The sequence below is a fragment of the Oncorhynchus nerka genome, linkage group LG13 (genome assembly GCF_034236695.1).
Source record: "Oncorhynchus nerka isolate Pitt River linkage group LG13, Oner_Uvic_2.0, whole genome shotgun sequence".
Lineage (NCBI taxonomy): Eukaryota > Metazoa > Chordata > Actinopteri > Salmoniformes > Salmonidae > Oncorhynchus > Oncorhynchus nerka.
This window is the reverse complement of record NC_088408.1, coordinates 74326093-74349547: the sequence shown is the minus strand read 5'-3', so window position 1 is coordinate 74349547 and position 23455 is coordinate 74326093. Positions and strand designations below refer to the sequence as shown.

General features: G+C 44.6%; 2 protein-coding genes across 2 annotated transcripts in view; one reads left to right on the top strand and one right to left on the bottom strand.

The window, feature by feature from the left end:
* The window catches only part of wscd2 (WSC domain containing 2), a 162148-nt gene extending 143101 nt beyond the window's left edge, over positions 1-19047 (bottom strand). The window contains 2 exon segments of the mRNA XM_065026674.1: positions 18145-18263; positions 18501-19047. The gene's annotated coding sequence lies outside the window, so the exon portion shown is untranslated.
* On the top strand, positions 3886-4593 carry LOC135574801 (uncharacterized). The gene has a single exon (XM_065027001.1). The coding sequence runs from the start codon at positions 3886-3888 to the stop codon at positions 4591-4593; it is 708 nt and encodes a 235-aa protein (XP_064883073.1).
* Positions 19048-23455: the final 4408 nt, after the last annotated feature.

Sequence of the window (23455 nt, the reverse complement as noted above, 5' to 3'; positions counted from 1 at the left end):
GTACCTGTGGTTTTACCTGTACCTGTGGTTTTCCCTGTACCTGTGATTTTACCTGTACCTGTGGTTTTACCTGTACCTGTGGTTTTACCTGTACCTGTGGTTTTACCTGTACCTGTGGTTTTACCTGTATCTATGATTTTACCTTTACCTGTGGTTTTACCTTTATCTATGATATTACCTGTATCTATGATTTTACCTGTACCTGTGGTTTTACCTGTATCTATGATTTTACCTGTACCTGTGGTTTTACCTGTATCTATGATTTTACCTGTACCTGTGGTTTTACCTGTACCTGTGGTTTTACCTGTACCTGTGGTTTTACCTGTACATGTGGTTTTCCCTGTACCTGTGATTTTACCTGTACCTGTGGTTTTACCTGTACCTGTGGTTTTACCTGTACCTGTGGTTTTACCTGTATCTATGATTTTACCTGTACCTGTGGTTTTACCTGTACCTGTGGTTTTACCTGTATCTATGATTTTACCTGTACCTGTGGTTTTACCTGTATCTATGATTTTACCTGTACCTGTGGTTTTACCTGTACCTGTGGTTTTACCTGTACCTGTGGTTTTACCTGTATCTATGATTTTACCTGTACCTGTGGTTTTACCTGTACCTGTGGTTTTACCTGTACCTGTGGTTTTACCTGTATCTATGATTTTACCTGTACCTGTGGTTTTACCTGTACCTGTGGTTTTACCTGTATCTATGATTTTACCTGTACCTGTGGTTTTACCTGTACCTGTGGTTTTACCTGTATCTATGATTTTACCTGTACCTGTGGTTTTACCTGTACCTGTGGTTTTACCTGTACCTGTGGTTTTACCTGTATCTATGATTTTACCTGTACCTGTGGTTTTACCTGTACCTGTGGTTTTACCTGTATCTATGATTTTACCTGTACCTGTGGTTTTACCTGTACCTGTGGTTTTACCTGTACCTGTGGTTTTACCTGTACATGTGGTTTTCCCTGTACCTGTGATTTTACCTGTACCTGTGGTTTTACCTGTACCTGTGGTTTTACCTGTACCTGTGGTTTTACCTGTATCTATGATTTTACCTGTACCTGTGGTTTTACCTGTACCTGTGGTTTTACCTGTATCTATGATTTTACCTGTACCTGTGGTTTTACCTGTATCTATGATTTTACCTGTACCTGTGGTTTTACCTGTACCTGTGGTTTTACCTGTACCTGTGGTTTTACCTGTATCTATGATTTTACCTGTACCTGTGGTTTTACCTGTACCTGTGGTTTTACCTGTACCTGTGGTTTTACCTGTATCTATGATTTTACCTGTACCTGTGGTTTTACCTGTACCTGTGGTTTTACCTGTATCTATGATTTTACCTGTACCTGTGGTTTTACCTGTACCTGTGGTTTTACCTGTATCTATGATTTTACCTGTACCTGTGGTTTTACCTGTACCTGTGGTTTTACCTGTACCTGTGGTTTTACCTGTATCTATGATTTTACCTGTACCTGTGGTTTTACCTGTACCTGTGGTTTTACCTGTATCTATGATTTTACCTGTACCTGTGGTTTTACCTGTATCTATGATTTTACCTGTACCTGTGGTTTTACCTGTACCTGTGGTTTTACCTGTATCTATGATTTTACCTGTACCTGTGGTTTTACCTGTACCTGTGGTTTTACCTGTACCTGTGGTTTTACCTGTACATGTGGTTTTCCCTGTACCTGTGATTTTACCTGTACCTGTGGTTTTACCTGTACCTGTGGTTTTACCTGTACCTGTGGTTTTACCTGTATCTATGATTTTACCTGTACCTGTGGTTTTACCTGTACCTGTGGTTTTACCTGTATCTATGATTTTACCTGTACCTGTGGTTTTACCTGTATCTATGATTTTACCTGTACCTGTGGTTTTACCTGTACCTGTGGTTTTACCTGTACCTGTGGTTTTACCTGTATCTATGATTTTACCTGTACCTGTGGTTTTACCTGTACCTGTGGTTTTACCTGTACCTGTGGTTTTACCTGTATCTATGATTTTACCTGTACCTGTGGTTTTACCTGTACCTGTGGTTTTACCTGTATCTATGATTTTACCTGTACCTGTGGTTTTACCTGTACCTGTGGTTTTACCTGTATCTATGATTTTACCTGTACCTGTGGTTTTACCTGTACCTGTGGTTTTACCTGTACCTGTGGTTTTACCTGTATCTATGATTTTACCTGTACCTCTGGTTTTACCTGTATCTATGGTTTTACCTGTATCTATGATTTTACCTGTACCTGTGGTTTTACCTGTACCTATGGTTTTACCTGTATCTATGATTTTACCTGTACCTGTGGTTTTACCTGTACCTGTGGTTTTACCTGTACCTGTGGTTTTACCTGTATCTATGATTTTACCTGTACCTGTGGTTTTACCTGTACCTGTGGTTTTACCTGTATCTATGATTTTACCTGTACCTGTGGTTTTACCTGTACCTGTGGTTTTACCTGTACCTGTGGTTTTACCTGTACCTGTGGTTTTACCTGTACCTGTGGTTTTATTATCTCTTCATTTGGCTATATTGTCTCTTCTGGCATGTTCTTTTGAATGCAGATTTCAGATTTTAGAAATGACAGAGTGCACCTTTGGATGAAATTCAAATGTGAAAACCTGAATGACAAACTGAAACCTGACTTCACCAGCAGCCAAGGATACCCTAAAGCCCAGATTCAGATAAAGAGCCAAGCAGCCAGCTCGCGTATGGGCTCACCTAACCTCTGACTCCTGTTTATCTAAATATAGTAGCTGTTTATTTCTGGACAGAATTAGTCACCAAACCCCCATCTTGTCCTGTCCATTGACACACACACACACACACACACACACACACACACACACACACACACACACACACACACACACACACACACACACACACACACACACACACACACTGTAGATAATGTCAAGAAGGTGGCATGAGCAGGTTTCAGATGGACGGCAGTTGAATCTGAATTGTGTAAAGCGTTAACCTGCTTCCCCTTGTGGAAAAAACACATGAATTTCACATGTGAACACATATGATCTTATGTGGAGTTAATGTGATAGCATGTGACAACATGTAAAGCAACATGTGATAACATGCCTCCAGTTATGCTGCAGTAGTTTATGTGTCGGAGGGCTAGGGTCAGTCTGTTATATCTGGAGTATTTCTCCTGTCTTATCCGGTGTCCTGTGTGAATTTAAGTATGCTCTCTCTAATTCTCTCTCTTTTTTTTTTTATCTCTTTCTCTCTTTCTTTCTTTCTCTCTCTCTCTGAGGATCTGAGCCCTAGGACCATGCCTCAGGACTACCTGGCCTGATGACTCCTTGCTATCCCCAGTCCACCTGGCCGTGCTGCTGCTCCAGTTTCAATTGTTCTGCCTGCGGCTATGGAACCCTAAGCTGTTCACCGGACGTGCTACCTGTCCCAGACCTGCTGTTTTCAACTCTCTAGAGACAACAGGAGCGGTAGAGATACTCTGAATGATCGGCTATGAAAAGCCAACTAACATTTACTCCTGAGGTCCCTCACCCCTGTTGCACCTTCGACAACCACTGTGATTATTATTATTTGACCCTGCTGGTCATCTATGAACATTTGAACATCTTGTTCATGTTCTGTTATAATCTCCACCCGGCACAGCCAGAAGATGACTGGCCACCCCTCATAGCCTGGTTCCTCTCTAGGTTTCTTTCTATGCTGGCCTTTCTAAGGAGTTTTTCCTAGCCACCATGCTTCTACACCTGCATTGCTTGCTGTTTGGGGTTTTTGGCTGGATTTCTGTACAGCACTTTGTGACATAAGCTGATGTAAGAAGGGCTTTATAAATAAATGTGATTGATTGATAACATGAAACTAAACATGTGAAGTGTTCCATGTGAAATCATGTGGTTTTTCTGTAAGGGTCCCACTCCCACCCGTCCCTCACCCCCGTCCACCATCCCCCGTCCCTCACCCCCGTCCACCATCCACCGTCCCTCACCCCGTCCACCATCCCCGTCCACCATCCCCCGTCCCTCACCCCGTCCACCATCCCCCGTCCACCATCCACCGTCCCTCACCCCCGTCCACCATCCACCGTCCTCACCCCCGTCCACCATCCCCGTCCACCATCCCCGTCCCTCACCCCCGTCCACCATCCCCATCCCCCGTCCCTCACCCCGTCCCTCACCCCCGTCCACCATCCCCGTCCCTCACCCATGTCCTCACCCCCGTCCCTCACCCCCGTCCACCATCCCCGTCCTCACCCTCGTCCCTCACCCCGTCCACCATCCCCGTCCCTCACCCCCGTCCACCATCCCTCGTCCACCATTCCCCACCCACCATCCCCTGCCCACCATCCCCCATTCCTCACCCCCGTCCCTCACCCCCGTCCACCATTCCCCACCCACCATCCCCGTCCACCATCCCCCGTCCCTCACCCCCGTCCACCATCCCCGTCCACCATCCCCCGTCCCTCACCCCCGTCCCTCACCCCCGTCCACCATCCCCGTCCACCATCCCCCGTCCCTCACCCCTGTCCACCATCCCCATCCTCACCCCCCGTCCCTCACCCCCCGTCCACCATCCGGCAAAGCCGTCTCCTCCTTTTAGCATCAACACCTCAGCTACAGGGAGCATAATGAGATTCCACATGAACAAAACAGCCTCTCTGAGCTGCCGCACCAGCATGATGATGGAATGATAATTCTTTACCTTTGCCTTATCAAGAGTAGGATGTCTAATGGCCTTAACCTTTAGGTGCTTCCTACTGAACATTAAACATCTATGTCTATTAACGTCTATTAATGTCTAATATCTCCCCTTTCAACATTCAATATGCAATACTCCTCCTCTTGGCTGTGTGACAATGTCTCAAGGCCAATTCAGATAGGATGACACATGATTAGGGGGGAACAGAAAGTTGTCTGTCTGCCAGTCTGACTCTAGACCAGGATGTGCTTATACCGTGAGGGGCTCAAGGAACAAACAGTTTCTTGTTTTAACAGCCTGGGAGTCTAATGAAACTAAAAGGCACATTCAAATTGGCACATTTCACTATGCAGCAGAACATGGCTGCATATTATACTGTACTGTACATTAGACGTCGGCCGATACCGATTATTGGAGGACCAAAAAACTCTGATACCGATTAATTGGACGATATATATATATATATATATATATATATATATATATATATATATATATATATATATATATATATATATATATTTGTAATAATGACAGTTACAACAATCCTGAATGAACAATGAACATTTATTTTAACTTAATATAATACATCAATAAAATCAATTTAGTCTCAAATAAATAATGAAACATGTTCAATTTGGTTTAAATAATGCAAAAACAAAGTGTTGGAGAAGAAAGTAATAGTACAATATGTGCTATGTAAGAAAGCTAACGTTTAAGTTCCTTGCTCAGAACATGAGAACATATGAAAGCTGGTGGTTCCTAAACAGCTGCTGGCAAACGCAGTAAAGTGCTGTTTGAATGAATGCTTACGAGCCTGCTGCTGCCTACCACCGCTCAGTCAGACTGCACTATCAAATCATAGACTTAATTATAATATAATAACACACAGAAATACGAGCCTTAGGTCATTAATATGATCAAATCCATATCATTTCGAAAACAAAACGTTTATTCTTTCAGTGAAATACGGAACCGTTCCGTATTTTATCTAACGGGTGGCATCCGTAAGTGTAAATATTGCTGTTACATTGTACAACCTTCAATGTCATGTCATAAATACGTAAAATTCGGTCAAATTAGTTTGCAACGAGCCAGGCGGCCCAAACTGCTGCATATACCCTGACTCTGCGTACAATGAACGCAAGAGAAGTGACACAATTTCCCTAGTTTAATATTGCCTGCTAACCTGAATTTCTTTTAACTAAATATGCAGGTTTAAAAATACATACGTCTGTGTATTGATTTTAAGAAAGGCATTGATGTTTATGGTTAGGTACATTCGTGCAAAGATTGTACTTTTTCGCAAATGCGCTTTTGTTAAATCATCCCCCATTTGGCGAAATTGGCTGTCTTTGTTAGGAAACACAGTTCGCAACGAGCCAGGCAGCCCAAACTGCTGCATATACCCTGACTCTGTTGCACAGAACGCAAGAGAAGTGACACAATTTGCCTAGTTAAAATACATTCATGTTAGCAGGCAATATTAACTAAATATGCAGGTTTAAAAATAGATACTTGTGTATTGATTTTAAGAAATCAATACATACCTTGGCTCCTTGCTGCACTTGCATAACAGGTAGTCAGCCTGCCACGCAGTCTCCTCGTGGAGTGCAATGTAATCGGTCCAAAAATGACGATTACCGATTGTTATGAAAACTTGAAATCGTCCCTAATTAATCGGCCATTCCGATTAATCGGTCGACCTCTACCGTACATGTATCATTAGCAAGAGCAGAGATTTACTGAGCTACATTTCAGATTTCCAAATAGTCCTTCATTGTGGACTGCTTTTAAGGCATTATTTTCTATTCAGAAAGCATTTCTAGGTGCAGAAAGCTCAATGTCCTCACAATGTCCATGGACTCTACACTCTGTTTCTAGTTCTCCTCAGGAAAACCTGAACAGCCTGATGACTATTTTGAGCCATGGAGATTGAGCAGACTCCAGAGGCCTTGTCCTGAACCTTAGCACACCAAGAGAGGGTATGATGAGGATGGGAAGAGAAGCGTGTGAACCTGCTTCTCACCCTGATGAACACTGCTTTACCACTGCAGTGGATCTCCTCCAAAAGCCCGGGGCACTTTGTCTTTTCATCAGAGCTCTGCAACAGTGAGCAGTCATGTCAGGCAGTGGCAAGGACCCACAGGGCTGGATGTACTTGTTTTGGGGAAGAGAGAGGGTGATGGGGTGGTGTGGGGTAAGGTTGGGGTTGAGAGTTCCGTGAGCATGCCTCCTCTTGCGGAACGGACAATGAACCATGGGCCTACTCATCACGCCAATCTGCCTGAAAAGGCTGAGTAGCACCGGCAGCCAGATATCATCACAGCCACATTAATTAAAGAGGGGCCATCGTTAGAGGGAGTCCCAGTTGCTCACTGCTGTTTCTATTTCTGGAAGACTGATGTTGTTGTTATTGTTGATGCTCTTTTTGCCTCTTCACTCAGACAGGAAGGAAGAAGCTAATGAAGGTGTGTAGCCCTAAAGGGTTGATGGATAATGAAGAGGAGCATGGTGAAATCTACTCTAACCTCAATCTCCTATCCAACAGTGGAGGTTAAGATTTTTTTTAAGTGCATTCCTGTTGCACATCAGTAATTAGTGATTCCAGATTCATAGTAAACTGATTAAACAAAAGGAAAAGGTGCAACTCTGTTAAGAATCAGTATCATTGCTTTTCAGGTCTCAGAATGCACTGCCTTTTGTGTCCATGCAATCAGAATATCACATGACATGAGATTGAGGAAAAGGAAATCAAGGAACTGCAGCTTTTGTATTTTATGGGGAGGTATACATGTGTTGTGTGTCCAGTGGAGAGTGGTGTGATATGAGTGTGTGCTGCTGCCGCAGAAGGGAGAATACGTGCAGCTGGGCTGCAGACAGTATGACAGCTGCTGAGACGTGCTCTGGGCTCACAGGACTGAGGAAGCCTCTGTACTGCAGCCTCTCACTCACAGGATGAATAAAATATGAAGTGCACAAAGCACTCAAGTCCCAGCTGGAATGGAGAGAGGGAGAGATTCTCTCTCATTCTCAGGGGAAGTGGCCATGCAGAGTTGTAGTAGAGACTTGGAGGAAAAGATAATATAACTGATGAAGAGGAAGAGAGAAAAGAGGGGGGTAGAGGAAGGCAAGGAGGAAATTGTATGAGCCATGAAGGTTGCTAAGGGAAAATAGTAGTAATAAATCCTATTTCAAACATTGCTTTAAATATGGGTACAATGAGAGGAGAGTAGTGTATTCAGGGGCAAGCACAGAATAATAGTATAACACCCACTTAGGATTTGAAGCATCATTCATCTACAGAAGTCACACAGCCTTTTCCCAGCCTAGGTACAATCATACCAGCAACACTTGAGGTTATGTTCTCCATGAATAAGGCATAGCTACATACTGTAGTAGCAGCAATATAGCATTCCCAACCCTGGCCTCAATCTAACCTTTCAGCAAGACCTTGTTTACGTCCATGTGGCTGCATGTGGAAATGTTTCCACCAGGGAGTCAGTGAGGGACTGAGTGAGCTGAGTCATCCTCAGGCACATCTATAAGAGACCTGGTACTGACACATGCTGTCAACACAGAGTAGACACAGGAGATAATGGGAGCTGACATGGCATGGGCCCTGCCACGTGGATGACCAGGCACTGTGTAATAACGTGACACCACACATCTCACCAGACCTATGTGACTTCACTGACAGATGGAGAATGAATGAGCGTGCTTACTGCTTATCACCAGACTAGAAACAATGCCAGGCTAATACTTAAAAGGTCCAATGCAGATGTTTTTATCTCAATATCAAATCATTTCTGGGTAACAATTAAGTACCTTACTGTGATTGTTTTAAACATTTTTTTTTAAATAGCTTCTTAGCAAAGAGCAATTTATCAAGCAAGAATTTCGCGAAGACTGTCTGAGAGAGGTCCTAGTGGTCGGGGAAAACCTAAAACTAGCTGTTACTGGCAGAGAGGTTTGGCTCTCTTTCTTATTGGTCTATTAACTAATTTACCATCTGGTGATGTCACCAGGCAGACTAAAACTCCATCCCACCAAAACAGACTGACATTTCAGGCAGCCCTTTCAAACAGCTCTTACACTAAAACGGCATTATCATCATTTCACAGTATTATTCCAATCTCCTAGTGTGGAACTATATATTAAAGACAGGAAATCATGTTTTTGACTGTACTGGGTCTTTAAGACATCCTATTTGATGCTTGTAGTGCAGGAGCCAACTCTTTGAATTAAAACATTGTAGAACGGTAACAATTGCAGGTCTTATAGTAAAAAGACAGAGCTTGGCTACTGCTTTACATTACATTACAAAATCCTAGTCATGAAGAGCAGAAAACATATTGTAAGAACATTTAAGGTTCATCCTTCATGTAATTGTTCCCAACGGTGCATAACCAACTGTGGGCCCCTCATTAGTACTCGTTCAACCACTTATTCCATGAGAATAGTTTCTTTCCTTGTGTTATTACTTTTCTACTATTTATCTTTTTTCTCTCTCTACACTGTTGGGAAGGGCCCGTAAGTAAGCATTTCATTGTTAGTCACCTGTTGTTTACGAAATGTGAAACATACAATTGGATTTGATTTGAATTACACAGCAGTAACAGGCCTGTTGTATGTAGCGACTTCTAGCAGGAACAGTGGGATGCACCCTGTGATTTTGCGAGGAACTTCACTTCACAGCATTCTGACAAATCTGCATGGCAGGTGTGACAGCCCAATTAGGGTCCACCAAGAAGAGGGGAGAGGAGAGGAGATCTGATATAGGCTGCTGCCTCTCCCTGTAGACAGACAGACAGACCCACAGGGGATCTCTCTTCTCATATCCTTTATCAGACCAACAACTGGTGCTGCATTGGAGGGAGGAAGGAGCATTAAGATGAAATATCTCTTCCCTTTCCTCTTTTAAGTGAAGCCTGTCTGATTCTTCACAGAGCTTTTCTGAATATGGGTTTGGATCCCCTGTCAGTCTATTTCCTATTTCCCACTGTCCCATGCAGTGCAGATTCACCATACATAACTAGGCCTTAAATTGGTCAACTAGATTATTGTGCAAGAAGATTGTTGTGAAGATTAGGTATGTGTAACTACAGACCATACTATAGTTGCATTTTTCTACCAGCAAGGGGAAAATCTGGGTAATATCTGCAACTTGTTAACCAAACAGAGCCTGAATTCATCAGTCAGAAACTGTAGCTCAAAACAAAAAGATCAATTATGAAATAAATGCTGTGTTTATCTTTCTTCCCACACTCATCAGCCTAAGGAGGCATTAATTACTTTAATATGGGAATTAATTTGCAGAATGGAATATAATAGCGTGGAAATCTCCAGGCTTTGGAAGTTGTGTGTTAAATATCAATGGGGCTTTAGTTTAGGGCTCAGGATTAACCCAAGATAAATGGCTCTCTGAGTTACACACTGGCGCCAGTAACTACATCTCTCTGCTTTAAGACGTGCTGAAAGTGGAACCAGAGAACTAAAAGGCTGTGTTTTAGGAGGATGGGTGTTGGCAGGTAGTGCCCTCTTGGTAAACCAGGAAGAGAAAACATGATCCAGTAGTTTGATGCATACAAAGGGTTGTTTGTGTATCAGCAACCAAGTTCAAGAATGAACAAGAGGGTCTGTTATTGTAGGTCAGCAATTACAGTTGGCTGATACTCTAATCCCTATGACTGGCCGTATCTCAAGGTCAGCCATTGACTACATAATGGACTATTCTTTCTCTCTTTTTCCCCTCACTCTCTAATTCTCTAGTGTCCACACTCTTTCTCTCCGTCACACACATACACACACACCCCCACCCACACACAAGGGGAGAGTAGAGTAGTGTTAGAGTTAGAGTTATTATTGATGAGGGAATCACGTGATTAGGCCTTGGGAAGCTTCTTCTACAGTGGCCAACGATCAGACCTAATCAGCCACTTTGGGTTAATAAGCATGTGTGTGTCAGGGAAGAGCTTAATAGCATATGCGTTATCTACTTCAACTCTGCCAACTGAGAAGACCTGGTATCAACCTTTCAAAACCAGTTGATTGATAGATGATGTGAATGCTGGGTATGATGAGCATACAGGTACTGGCCTGTTCTGATGACTTCCTCTGCAATACAATAAATAAATGACTAACAAAGCCAACTGAATACATTTAAATCATCAAAACACAACATCAATTCAAGTTCAAGGATACAATAAGGACCGAGGGTATGACGGTATGAGCCCGCTGTTGATAACCACATTACAGTATATAAACAAGCCACCTCTAAACACAACCGGCATTATAGAGTGGATTCACACACTGACTAGCAGTGTTACAGTAATGACCTTGGCTAATGACGGGACTGATGACAAGTCATCTCCTTGTTTCTGTGACGCTGCTGATAGTGGCCTGCCCTTTCTATGCAGTCATGCATCGCCATTGGGACGCCTTTAACACAGCTGATCCATCATCCTTCCTCCTCGGTGGGCAGACCCCACAGCTAATGGCCAGGCAAACGCCGTTAGAGATTGTGGTTGCCGAATGTTCCATAACAACATGTTAACAGTGACAGACTCTACAGCGTGCAGGGAAACACACTGGTGATTCACTGAACCCCCCAGCCACCCACACACACCAGTACCAGCCCACCACCACCTTCCTAAAACTGTACCCAGGGTGCCTTGCTCTATGTGCTGTCTGCTGGAGGAGGCCCATCGGAGGAGTATTACTCTAAGTGGACAGGCCTGGGTTCACATCCTTCTGAGAGGAACATCTGTCCACAGGCTGGCTCTTAAAACTCCTCAAGAATAACAACATCAGCATAAACAAAACATGAAAGTGTTCGATGAGGATGAAGTGAATGGAATGCATAACAGCGACATACACACAAACACATGTAACTATATAAGCACGCACACACACCCACACTCGCGCACACACACAATGTCAATGTTATACCTAATTAGGACATCATCTTAACTTCCCATAGTCTGGCCTTTCTCCACACAATGTTAATTTCTAGGGAGTTTTTCCTAGCCACCGTGCTTCTACACCTGCATTGCTTGCTGTTTGGGGTTTTAGGCTGGGTTTCTGTACAGCACTTTGAGATATCAGCTGATGTACGAAGGGCTATATAAATACATTTGATTTGATTTGATTTGATATACCATTTTCAGGCAGTTGTTACTTGAGTATTATTTACTGAAAAATCACACTGTTACAGATTATCCCGGTCTGAGCAAAAAATCTGTCTGAGATATGAATACAGCAAAGCCAACCCTCCTTGGGCCTTCCCAGGAACTGATCAAAGAGTCTTGCAGATAAACCCCACTCCAAAATCATCTTGTCCTTTAAGGAAATATTAGCAGAAAAATAGAGCATTTTCCTCTGTGCCACAAAGGAGAACATGAAACATATAGTCATATTTACTTATACTAGAAACAATCACAGAGCTGTAAGTGTACGTATATGTTTCTGTCATTTCCCTCAGAAAAACATATGACTGAGCCATCACTATATACATATAAGTCCTGTGTCTCACTGTTTATAGAGGTCATAGATGAGACAATGCCTAACTAACCTGTCTGAATTTGGAGGCTTTATACTGTTTGCATTGAGATGATGGGTGTGTATTATTCACTGTTCTTTACTTCAACCCCTGATTCAACTCCTTCTAACTGACAGGTCAGAGATCTGCTGTTCTGTCTGTCTATGATTATTCCTGGTCTGAAACATTCAGCCTTCTTCTGCTCCAAAACAGCATTTGACAATGAGTACAGAAAACCATCAACTCCCTCTGTCTAATGTACAATTTCACTGAGACACTGCACTGATGAAGCCCAGGGAACAGTGAGGAGCCATTGTCCACATGCCAGAGCTTAAGCACTCAACACTGATTCTCAGTTTTTTATAGCCAGGCTATTTCTGTATACACTCTAATGAGAATCTTGGCATCCATTCATGACGATGAAATATCGATAGAGAGAGCACATCATCAAACATACATACAGTAAAGTACAGTGCCTCCCCATAAAGCAGCAGGGTTCAGAGGGTTTCAATGCTATGACAAGCTCAGACATGGATGTTCTCCTTCAAGTCAGCTCCCCTGGTTATCTTCACAGACCAGAGCCACTGGTTCCGATCCATGAGGAGTCGCTGAGAGGTCAACAAGAGGATAAAGAGATAAGGAAGCAACATAAATGCTGAAGAAATTCAAAGCATTCATCACAGTGAGTCTGGACACTGTGCTGCTCTGGTCATGGCTCTGCAGAGGGCTGCATATCTGAGAGGCTTTAAAGTGCTCCATTGGGCTGGGTGCTAAGCCTGCTAGCAATAAACCCCTCTGAAATACTACAGGTAACTGTCGAAATAAAGGAAACACTGACATAAAGTATCTTAATAGGGCGTTGGGACACCACGAGCCACCTGAACAGCTTCAATGCACCTTGGCATAGATTCTACAAGTGTCTGGAACTCTATTGGAGGAATGCGACACTGTTCTTCCATGAGAAAATTCCATAATTTGGTGTTAAGTTGATGGTGGTGGAAAACACTGCCTCAGGCGCCTCTCCAGAATTTCCCAAAAGTGTTCAATTGGGTTGAGATCTGGTGACTGTGACACAGTCCTTTAAGCACACTATGATTCTTTGAGATCCCTCTTTCAAAGTCACTGGGATCTCTTCTTCTAGCCATGATAGCCAAAACCATGGGAAACTGGGAGTTTTTATATATGACCCAAAGCATGATGCGTAATTAACTCAGGGACTACACCTGTGTGGTATTTACTAAAGTATTTCCTTTTTTTGGGCAGTTACCTTTATTTACGTACTCTATTTTGAAAAAGTGTTATTTGAAAGATTCTTGTAAGGTTGAATGAGCACCCACAACGAACGTGTCAGCTGCCCTGGTGTATAATTGGAATGAATGAATTCTCAGTATTCTCCTGAGAATGTTGAGAATTCAATCGTTTTGATAAGAACTAATGGGTATTACTACAAAATACTGTACCATGCATCAGTTTTCCCCATGGTTAGTTAACATTCCAATAACAGTCATTGAGAGCACCTGGCTGCCTCTTGTTCCAAGCTAACTGTGAGGGGGCTAGAGGAACATTATTTAGATATCCTGTTGCTGCTTGGCACAGCCTCACTCAGAATTGAATCCCCCTTGAGCGTTCATGTCACTAGCCTAGTCTGTCAGCTACAGTAAAGATAATGATGTTTTTTTATGTACGTAAAGTGTGAAGTATTTTGTTTGTAATGTATTTATGGTTATATGTTGGACCCCAGTAAGACTAGCTGTTGTCGTTGGCGTCGACTAATGGGGATGCTAATAAATCAAATCAAAATGTAATTTCTCAAAATGTGTGACTTATAATTAATCTGATTTAAAAGTAGAAGGTGTTGACACTTATATAATACACTGCTCAAAAAAATAAAGGGAACACTTAAACAACACAATGTAACTCCAAGTCAATCACACTTCTGTGAAATCAAACTGTCCACTTAGGAAGCAACACTGATTGACAATAAATTTCACATGCTGTTGTGCAAATGGAATAGACAACAGGTGGAAATTATAGGCATTTAGCAAGACACCCCCAATAAAGGAGTGGTTCTGCAGGTGGGGACCACAGACCACTTCTCAGTTCCTATGCTTCCTGGCTGATGTTTTGGTCACTTTTGGTCACAAGTGGCTCAGTTAGTGCAGCTCATCCAGGATGGAACATCAATGCGAGCTGTGGCAAGAAGATTTGCTGTGTCTGTCAGCGTAGTCCCGAGCATGGAGGCGCTACCAGGAGACAGCCCAGTACAGGACCGCTACCTCCGCCTTTGTGCAAGGAGGAGCAGGAGGAGCACTGCCAGAGCCCTGCAAAATGACCTCCAGCAGGCCACAAATGTGCATGTGTCTGCTCAAACAGTCAGAAACAGACTCCATGAGGGTGGTATGAGGGCCCGACGTCCACAGGTGGGGGTTGTGCTTACAGCCCAACACCGTGCAGGACGTTTGGCATTTGCCAGAGAACACCAAGATTGGCAAATTCGCCACTGGCGCCCTGTGCTCTTCACAGATGAAAGCAGGTTCACACTGAGCACATATGACAGACGTGACAGTCTGGAGACGCCGTGGAGAACGTTCTACTGCCTGCAACATCCTCCAGCATGACCGGTTTGGTGGTGGGTCAGTCATGGTGTGGGGTGGCATTTCTTTGGGGGGTCGCACAGCCCTCCATGTGCTCACCAGAGGTAGCCTGACTGCCATTAGGTACCGAGATGAGATCCTCAGACCCATTGTGAGACCATATGCTGGTGCGGTTGGCCCTGGGTTCCTCCTAATGCAAGACAATGCTAGACCTCATGTGGCTGGAGTGTGTCAGCAGATCCTGCAAGAGGTAGGCATTGATGCTATGGACTGGCCCCAGGCCTGAATCCAATTGAGCACATCTGGGACATCATGTCTCGCTCCATCCACCAACGCCACGTTGCACCCCAGACTGTCCAGGAGTTGGCGGATGCTTTAGTCATGGTCTGGGAGGAGATCCCTCAGGACACCATCCGCCACCTCATCAGGAGCATGCCCAGGCATTGTAGGGAGGTCATACAGGCACGTGGAGGCCACACACACTACTGAGCCTCATTTTGACTTGTTTTAAGGACATTACATCAAAGTTGGATCAGCCTGTTGTGTGGTTTTCCACTTTAATTTTGAGTGTGACTCCAAATCCAGACCTCCATGGGATGATAAATTTGATTTCCATTCATCATTTTTGTGTGATTTTGTTGTCAGCACATTCAACTATGTAAAGAAAAAAGTATTTAATAAGAATATTTCATTCATTCAGATCTAGGATGTGTTATTTTAGTGTTCCCTTTATTTTTTTGAGCAGTGTATATACGACCTGCCATTAATAGTGGGTACTGGGTTTTATACCCTTTTATCCCGAGAGCGTGATGACAACGGGTATTTCCATGGAAAAGGACCCATGAGGAACAAATGTCAAATGAAAGCGAAGACTCTATATTTTTGGGAAATGAAGGCATAGATTTGTCTGTTGTCTGGTGCTCTCTCTCTCTCTCTCTCTCTCTCTCTCTCTCACTCACTCACTCACTCACTCACTCACTCACTCACTCACTCACTCACTCACTCACTCACCACTCACTCACTCACTCACTCACTCACTCTCCAGTTAATGTCACCTCTCCCAGCTCTTACTGACACCTACCCATGAGCCCCTCTCTTTCCATTTACTGTAACCAGCATCCTCACCCACTGAGCACCGACCAACACCGGACATCCATAGACGTTGAAAAGTCGTTGAAATTTGGTCAGTCCACTCTGGCCTTCATGTTGACGTACACAGATGGACTGGAATGGACCAAATCTGAACCTATCACAGACATGTGTTTCCCAAGTTTAGATAGTACAGTACAATACAGTACATTGAGTAGAGTACAGTACAATGCAGGACAGTAAAGAAAAGTATAGTATAGTACAGTACAGTTTGTTATACTGTATACTGTACTGAACTATACTCTAGTTTACTGTACTGTACTGCACTGTACTAAATTCTACTCTGCATTGCTGTGCTGTATTCTACTGTGCTGTGCTTTATTCTACTGTACCCTGCAATTCTCAGCTGTGATGTCCAAACTTGTGAAACAGAGAATGACATTCATATCCATAATTATGCATTTCTGTGTTGTACAGATCAGGGACCCATAATGTAATTTCGTTACCGGGTGTAAATTCACCCCACTTACTGTAGTTCAATAAACAAACTCGAGGTGCCATGTCATAGCTGACACCCCTATCTTTCTGCAGAGTTTTTGGAAAACGTGTTTACATAAAACCCTGAGGGGGATTTTACTGTAATTACATTACCCAAGTAATGTATCCTTGTGCATAGAGTATCCTTGTGCATAGAGTATCCTTGTGCATAGAGTATCCTTGTGCATAGAGTATCCTTGTGCATAGAGTTGTATGGTTTGTTAAACTTTCAAATTAGTGGTTTTGGTTTGTCATACATTTCTGTTGCCGTGGATTTGCCCATAGGCTACTGTACAATGGCAACAGTCCTAGCATTAATAACTGGGCATTTCAAGGCCTTGTTTTCATTTTACAGACTTAAGATATTGCTATTCTGTTATTCTGACCCAAGAAAGCTATTAAATGTGGGAATGTTTGCTTACCTCCAGTCCTTCCTGAATAAATATGCTTCTGGAGAGCACCTGCTGACAGATGATGATGCTTCATGATAAATACCACTGAATATCACTTCAGTCAATTGCCCCATTACTGAGCTGCCACAAAGGAGAATACATCTCCTAACATATATCTAAGCATGTCATTAGCTCTAGTAACAGAACAACAGAGGGTGAAGGAAGTGAAAGAAGAAAGTCAGGAAGGCAGAGAGACAGGCAGGTCTCCTCTGCTCTCTGAGGTGGATCTGCAAATCATTATGCTAGTTAAACATTAGCATGAGGGCTCTAAAGAAAGTCCAGCTACTTCACACTTTGGGTCAAGTGAGAGTGGCGATGTGTTGATTCAAGGCCACATGATATTTACATAAAGCCAGCCCTCTGGAACAGGCAGGGGAATAATTACATGCAGCCTAGCTGAGCCACTGACTCGGCATGATGGCACACGCTGGGATGAGTTGGCTACTGGTGGAGACTAGGGCGCTCTCACATTTCCATTAGCACTTAACTAATCCAAATAAACCCTGCATGTATCACAAGGTGTTGTTGTGAGATCCACACTGTGTTCAGTGCTGGCAGTTACAAATTAAACAAATTGATCTTATTTGAGGTTGAGGTGAATCAGATAGATATAGATAGCATCACATACCAGTCCAAAATCAAATAACTTGCTAATGGGACTATTGTTTTACCCTCTTTCTGGGACTATTGTTTTGACCTCTTTTTTTGTAATATATGTAGAACATATGCAAGAAAATGAATTAAATAAAACTATTCTTGCGTTTAGAGTCTGTTAGAATAAATAAAGCAGACATCCTGGTCCGGTAATTGTAGGCCCATCTGTTATGTTTTCCATGTCAGCTCAGTGATAATGACTCTTTCCACCATTAACTACCAGTGATCATTTGGTTTTTTGATTTTGATTTAGTTTCCCATCAGCTGAGGCCAATGGCGACAGCTAGTTATACTGGGGTTCGACACGTAACGGAAAAGACATTGCAGACAAAAGACTTTACAATTGATGTACATTAAGATGTAGTGTGTGTGTGTGTGTGTGTGTGTGTGTGTGTGTGTGTGTGTGTGTGTGTGTGTGTGTGTGTGTGTGTGTGCATGCATCTATCAGTTACACATACATGTAAGTACATATAGTAAACACAACAAGTAGGTCTCTCACCACAACCTTCAGCAGGCAGCAAAAATAATGGTCTACTTTTAATAAGCTATAGGCTGTAGGCTACATTCTGATGTTTGTATTACTTACATTTATGTCAGAGCCCACTGCGGCATACATAAAGATCCAAGGGGAGAGAAGAGGACCAATGATGAGTAGTGAACGAGTTGTATCACTGCATGGGGTTTGCTGAAATTACACTACACTGTCTGAAAGTCAACAATTGTGATGGGGGCACATTTCTCAGATATTATACTGTAGAAACCAGCTGATAGAACCAGATTTGATACATTAGAAATCTGCTGATAGACGTTATAGAGTACAATGTGTTCATCTGCTTATAGAAAACGCCCATAATAGCCTACAATGTCATATCTGGCAAAAAATAATAATTGTTTGACAACTTTCATTTAAATAAATAAAATATGATAAGGTGCATAACCTACCTCAAATAGGAGTCATAAGAGAGTAATCCAAGGGAGAGTCGAATACAATCCGTTACCGCATATACGGAAATATTTGTCTGAACCTAATGGAAAGACGCAACTCTGAAATAAGAATCGGTCTGATACAGCTATCATTCACAATCTTGGCTCCTCACAAAATGAAGAGTATAGATCCAGTGGTAGTCTAAATGTTGCGATAGGGTTTCTAATTTATGTATTCACCATAACGTCCGTGCGTCTGTCCTCTGTCACTGCGATTCTCAATCCCGTTACAAACCAATCTCTGTCTAGTTCAATACAGCATTCTGTGGATGCTGCCACAAGCTTATTTACAAGGACAGAATAAGGCAGAATAGCATATGGTCCTTGAAGCAAACTCAATTATGTTGATGACGGTACGCAGGAGAAGATCATTTCCGTACCCCGTAATCTGCTGTTAGGTCAAAGTCGGTATGATGCAGCCAGCGTGTCACGGTGAGGCGACTTGTCTCTCTGTGTCCAGAGTGCCTGTCAAACAGCCCTGCGGGTCGTGCACACCACAGCCCTAACTGCGCTCTGCGCTCCACACAGGCCGACAGCACTGCCTACTGTATTTAAAGAGACACAGCATAAAATACGCGCAACCAAGGGCGCAGTGACTGTGGATTTCCATATATGAAACATTATAAACCATATAGGCCACCCTGCACGTCAAACGAATCATGGTACATTTATCCTACAGTTTGAGCTATTTATGTACGTTCGTGTCTTGAATTAATTATACGGGGCAGGGGCAGGTCTGAGCATGGTCACCTTGACAAAATTACAGATTAGCTTCGAATATGTAATGTCACAACAATGCACCAAAACATTCTACCTCTAATTCTGTTTTCATGAAAACAGGATTAAGTTCTCCAACATGGAATCTCTACAGTCTACAGCAGTTGGCTTGAGAATCATACTAGCCTAATGAAAGTCTCTCGCTTGCTCTCTCTCACTCTTTCTGTTATGCAGGTGAGTGAGGACCCAAAAGCGATTTAACAGAAACAGAGTCTTTTAATGTCCAAACAGGGAAAACATAAATCCTCAATCTTTACAGGAGATGTCCAAACAGGGAAAACATAAATCCTCTATCTTTACAGGAGAGTCCCCCTTCTAGTAGTAGAGGAGAATAGCAGGGCTAGCGGCAACAGACTGCTGGTCCCTCCGGGTAGGCGCGGGCCGTAGAGGACAGAGACACCTGCTCACACGCAGCATCTGATGAAGAGGCAGATTACGACAGGACGGGACAAGGGCAAAGCAAACAAGAATCCGACAAGGACAGAAGCAGAAACAGAGAGAGAAATAGAGACTTAATCAGAGGGCAAAAGAGGGGACAGGTGTGAGAGAGTAAACAAGGTCGTTAGGAGAATGAGGAACAGCTGGGAGCAGGAACGGAACGATAGAGAGAGAGAGAGATAGAGAGAGAGAAAGTAACCTAATACGACCAGCAGGGGGAAACGAAGAGAAGAGAAAGCACAGGGACAAGACATAAAATGACAATACATGACAGTACCCCCCCACTCACCGAGCGCCTCCTGGCGCACTCGAGGAGGAAACCTGGCGGCAACGGAGGAAATCATCGATCAGCGAACGGTCCAGCACGTCCCGAGATGGAACCCAACTCCTTTCCTCAGGACCGTACCCCTCCCAATCCACTAGGTACTGATGACCACGGCCCCGAGGACGCATGTCCATAATCTTCCGGACCCTGTAGATAGGTGCGCCCTCGACAAGGACGGGGGGAGACGAACGGGGCGCGAAGAAAAGGCTTGACACAGGAGACATGGAAGACCGGGTGGACGCGACGAAGATGTCGCGGAAGAAGAAGTCGCACTGCGACAGGATTAACGACCTGAGAAATACGGAACGGACCAATGAACCGCGGGGTCAATTTGCGAGAAGCTGTCATAAGGGGAAGGTTACGAGTGGAGAGCCATACTCTCTGACCGCGACAATAGCTAGGACTCTTAGTCCTACGCTTATTAGCGGCTCTCACAGTCTGCGCCCTATAACGGCAAAGTGCAGACCTGATCCTCTTCCAGGTGCGCTCACAACGTTGGACAAAAGCCTGAGCGGAGGGGACGCTGGACTCGGCGAGCTGGGACGAGAACAGAGGAGGCTGGTACCCGAGGCTACTCTGAAAAGGAGATAGCCCGGTCGCAGACGAAGGAAGCGAGTTGTGAGCGTATTCTGCCCAGGGGAGCTGTTCTGCCCAAGACGCAGGGTTTCGAAAGGAAAGACTGCGTAAGATGCGACCAATAGTCTGATTGGCCCGTTCTGCTTGACCGTTAGACTGGGGGTGAAAACCGGAAGAGAGACTGACGGAAGCCCCAATCAAACGGCAAAACTCCCTCCAAAATTGAGACGTGAATTGCGGACCCCTGTCCGAAACGGCGTCTGACGGAAGGCCATGAATTCTGAAAACATTCTCAATGATGATTTGTGCCGTCTCTTTAGCAGAAGGAAGCTTAGCGAGGGGAATAAAATGAGCCGCCTTAGAGAACCTATCGACAACCGTTAGAATAACAGTCTTCCCCGCTGACGAAGGCAGACCGGTAATAAAGTCTAAGGCGATGTGAGACCACGGTCGAGAGGGAATGGAAAGCGGTCTGAGACGGTCGGCAGGAGGAGAGTTACCGGACTTAGTCTGCGCGCAGTCCGAACAAGCAGCCACGAAACGACGCGTGTCACGCTCCTGAGTGGGCCACCAAAACGCTGGCGAATAGAAGCAAGCGTACCCCCGAACGCCGGGGTGGCCGGCTAACTTGGCAGAGTGAGCCCACTGAAGAACGGCCAGACGAGTAGGAACGGGAACGAAAAGAAGGTTCCTAGGACAAGCGCGCGGCGACGGAGTGTGAGTGAGTGCTTGCTTTACCTGCCTCTCAATTCCCCAGACAGTCAACCCGACAACACGCCCCTCAGGGAGAATCCCCTCGGGGTCGGTGGAGGCTACTGAAGAACTGAAGAGATGGGATAAAGCATCAGGCTTGGTGTTCTTTGAGCCCGGACGATAAGAAATAACGAATTCGAAACGAGCGAAAAACAGCGCCCAACGAGCCTGACGCGCATTAAGTCGTTTGGCAGAACGGATGTACTCAAGGTTCTTATGGTCAGTCCAAACGACAAAAGGAACGGTCGACCCCTCCAACCACTGTCGCCATTTGCCTAGGGCTAAGCGGATGGCAAGCAGTTCGCGGTTTCCCACATCATAGTTACGTTCTGACGGCGACAGGCGATGAGAAAAATACGCGCAAGGGTGGACCTTATCGTCAGAATGGGAGCGCTGGGACAGAATGGCTCCCACGCCCACCTCTGACGCGTCAACCTCGACAATGAACTGTCTAGAGACGTCAGGTGTAACAAGGATAGGAGCGGATGTAAAACGCTTCTTGAGGAGATCAAAAGCTCCCTGGGCGGAAACGGACCACTTAAAGCACGTCTTGACAGAAGTAAGGGCTGTGAGAGGAGCTGCCACCTGACCGAAATTACAAATGAAACGACGATAGAAATTCGCGAAACCGAGAAAGCGCTGCAGCTCGACACGTGACTTAGGGACGGGCCAATCGCTGACAGCTTGGACCTTAGCGGGATCCATCTGAATGCCTTCAGCGGAAATAACAGAACCGAGAAATGTGACGGAGGAGACATGAAAAGCGCACTTCTCAGCCTTCACATAAAGACAATTCTCTAAAAGGCGCTGGAGGACACGTCGAACGTGCTGAACATGAATCTGGAGTGACGGTGAAAAAATCAGGATATCGTCAAGGTAAACGAAAACAAAGATGTTCAGCATGTCTCTCAGTACATCATTCACTAATGCCTGAAAGACAGCTGGAGCGTTAGCGAGACCGAACGGCAGAACCCGGTATTCAAAGTGCCCTAACGGAGTGTTAAACGCCGTTTTCCACTCGTCCCCCTCCCTGATGCGCACGAGATGGTAAGCGTTACGAAGATCCAACTTAGTGAAAAGCCTGGCTCCCTGCAGGATCTCGAAGGCTGAAGACATAAGGGGAAGCGGATAACGATTCTTAACCGTTATGTCATTCAGCCCTCGATAATCCACGCAGGGGCGCAGGGTCCCGTCCTTTTCTTAACAAAAAAACCCGCTCCGGCGGGAGAGGAGGAAGGGACTACGGTACCGGCGTCGAGAGCTACAGACAAATAATCTTCGAGAGCCTTACGTTCGGGAGCCGACAGAGAGTATAGTCTACCCCGGGGGGAGTGGTACCCGGAAGGAGATCAATACTACAATCATACAACCGGTGAGGAGGAAGGGAGGTGGCCCCTGGACCGACTGAAGACCGTGCGCAGATCATGATATTCCTCCGGCACCCCTGTCAAATCACCAGGCTCCTCCTGTGAAGAGGGGGCAGAAGAAACAGGTGGAATAGCAGACATTAAACACTTCACATGACAAGAGACGTTCCAGGAGAGGATAGAGTTACTAGACCAATTAATAGAAGGATTATGACACACTAGCCAGGGATGGCCCAAAACAACAGGTGTAAAAGGTGAACGAAAAATCAAAAAAGAAATGGTTTCGCTATGATTACCAGAGACAGTGAGGGTTAAAGGTAGCGTTTCACGCTGAATCCTGGGGAGAGGACTACCATCCAAGGCGAACATGGCCGTGGGCTCCCCCTAACTGTCTGAGAGGAATGTCATGTTCCCGAGCCCAGGCTTCGTCCATAAAACAGCCCTCCGCCCCAGAGTCTATCAAGGCACTGCAGGAAGCTGCCGAACCGGTCCAGCGTAGATGGACCGACAAGGTAGTACAGGATCTTGAAGGAGAGACCTGAGTAGTAGCGCTCACCAGTAGCCCTCCGCTTACTGATGAGCTCTGGCTTTTACTGGACATGAAATGACAAAATGACCAGCGGAACCGCAATAGAGACAGAGGCGGTTGGTGATTCTCCGTTCCCTCTCCTTAGTCG

Coding starts and splice junctions, on each gene's coding strand:
- LOC135574801 (XM_065027001.1), top strand. CDS start 3,886: ATGTGGTTTTTCTGTAAGGGTCCCACTCCCACCCGTCCCTCACCCCCG.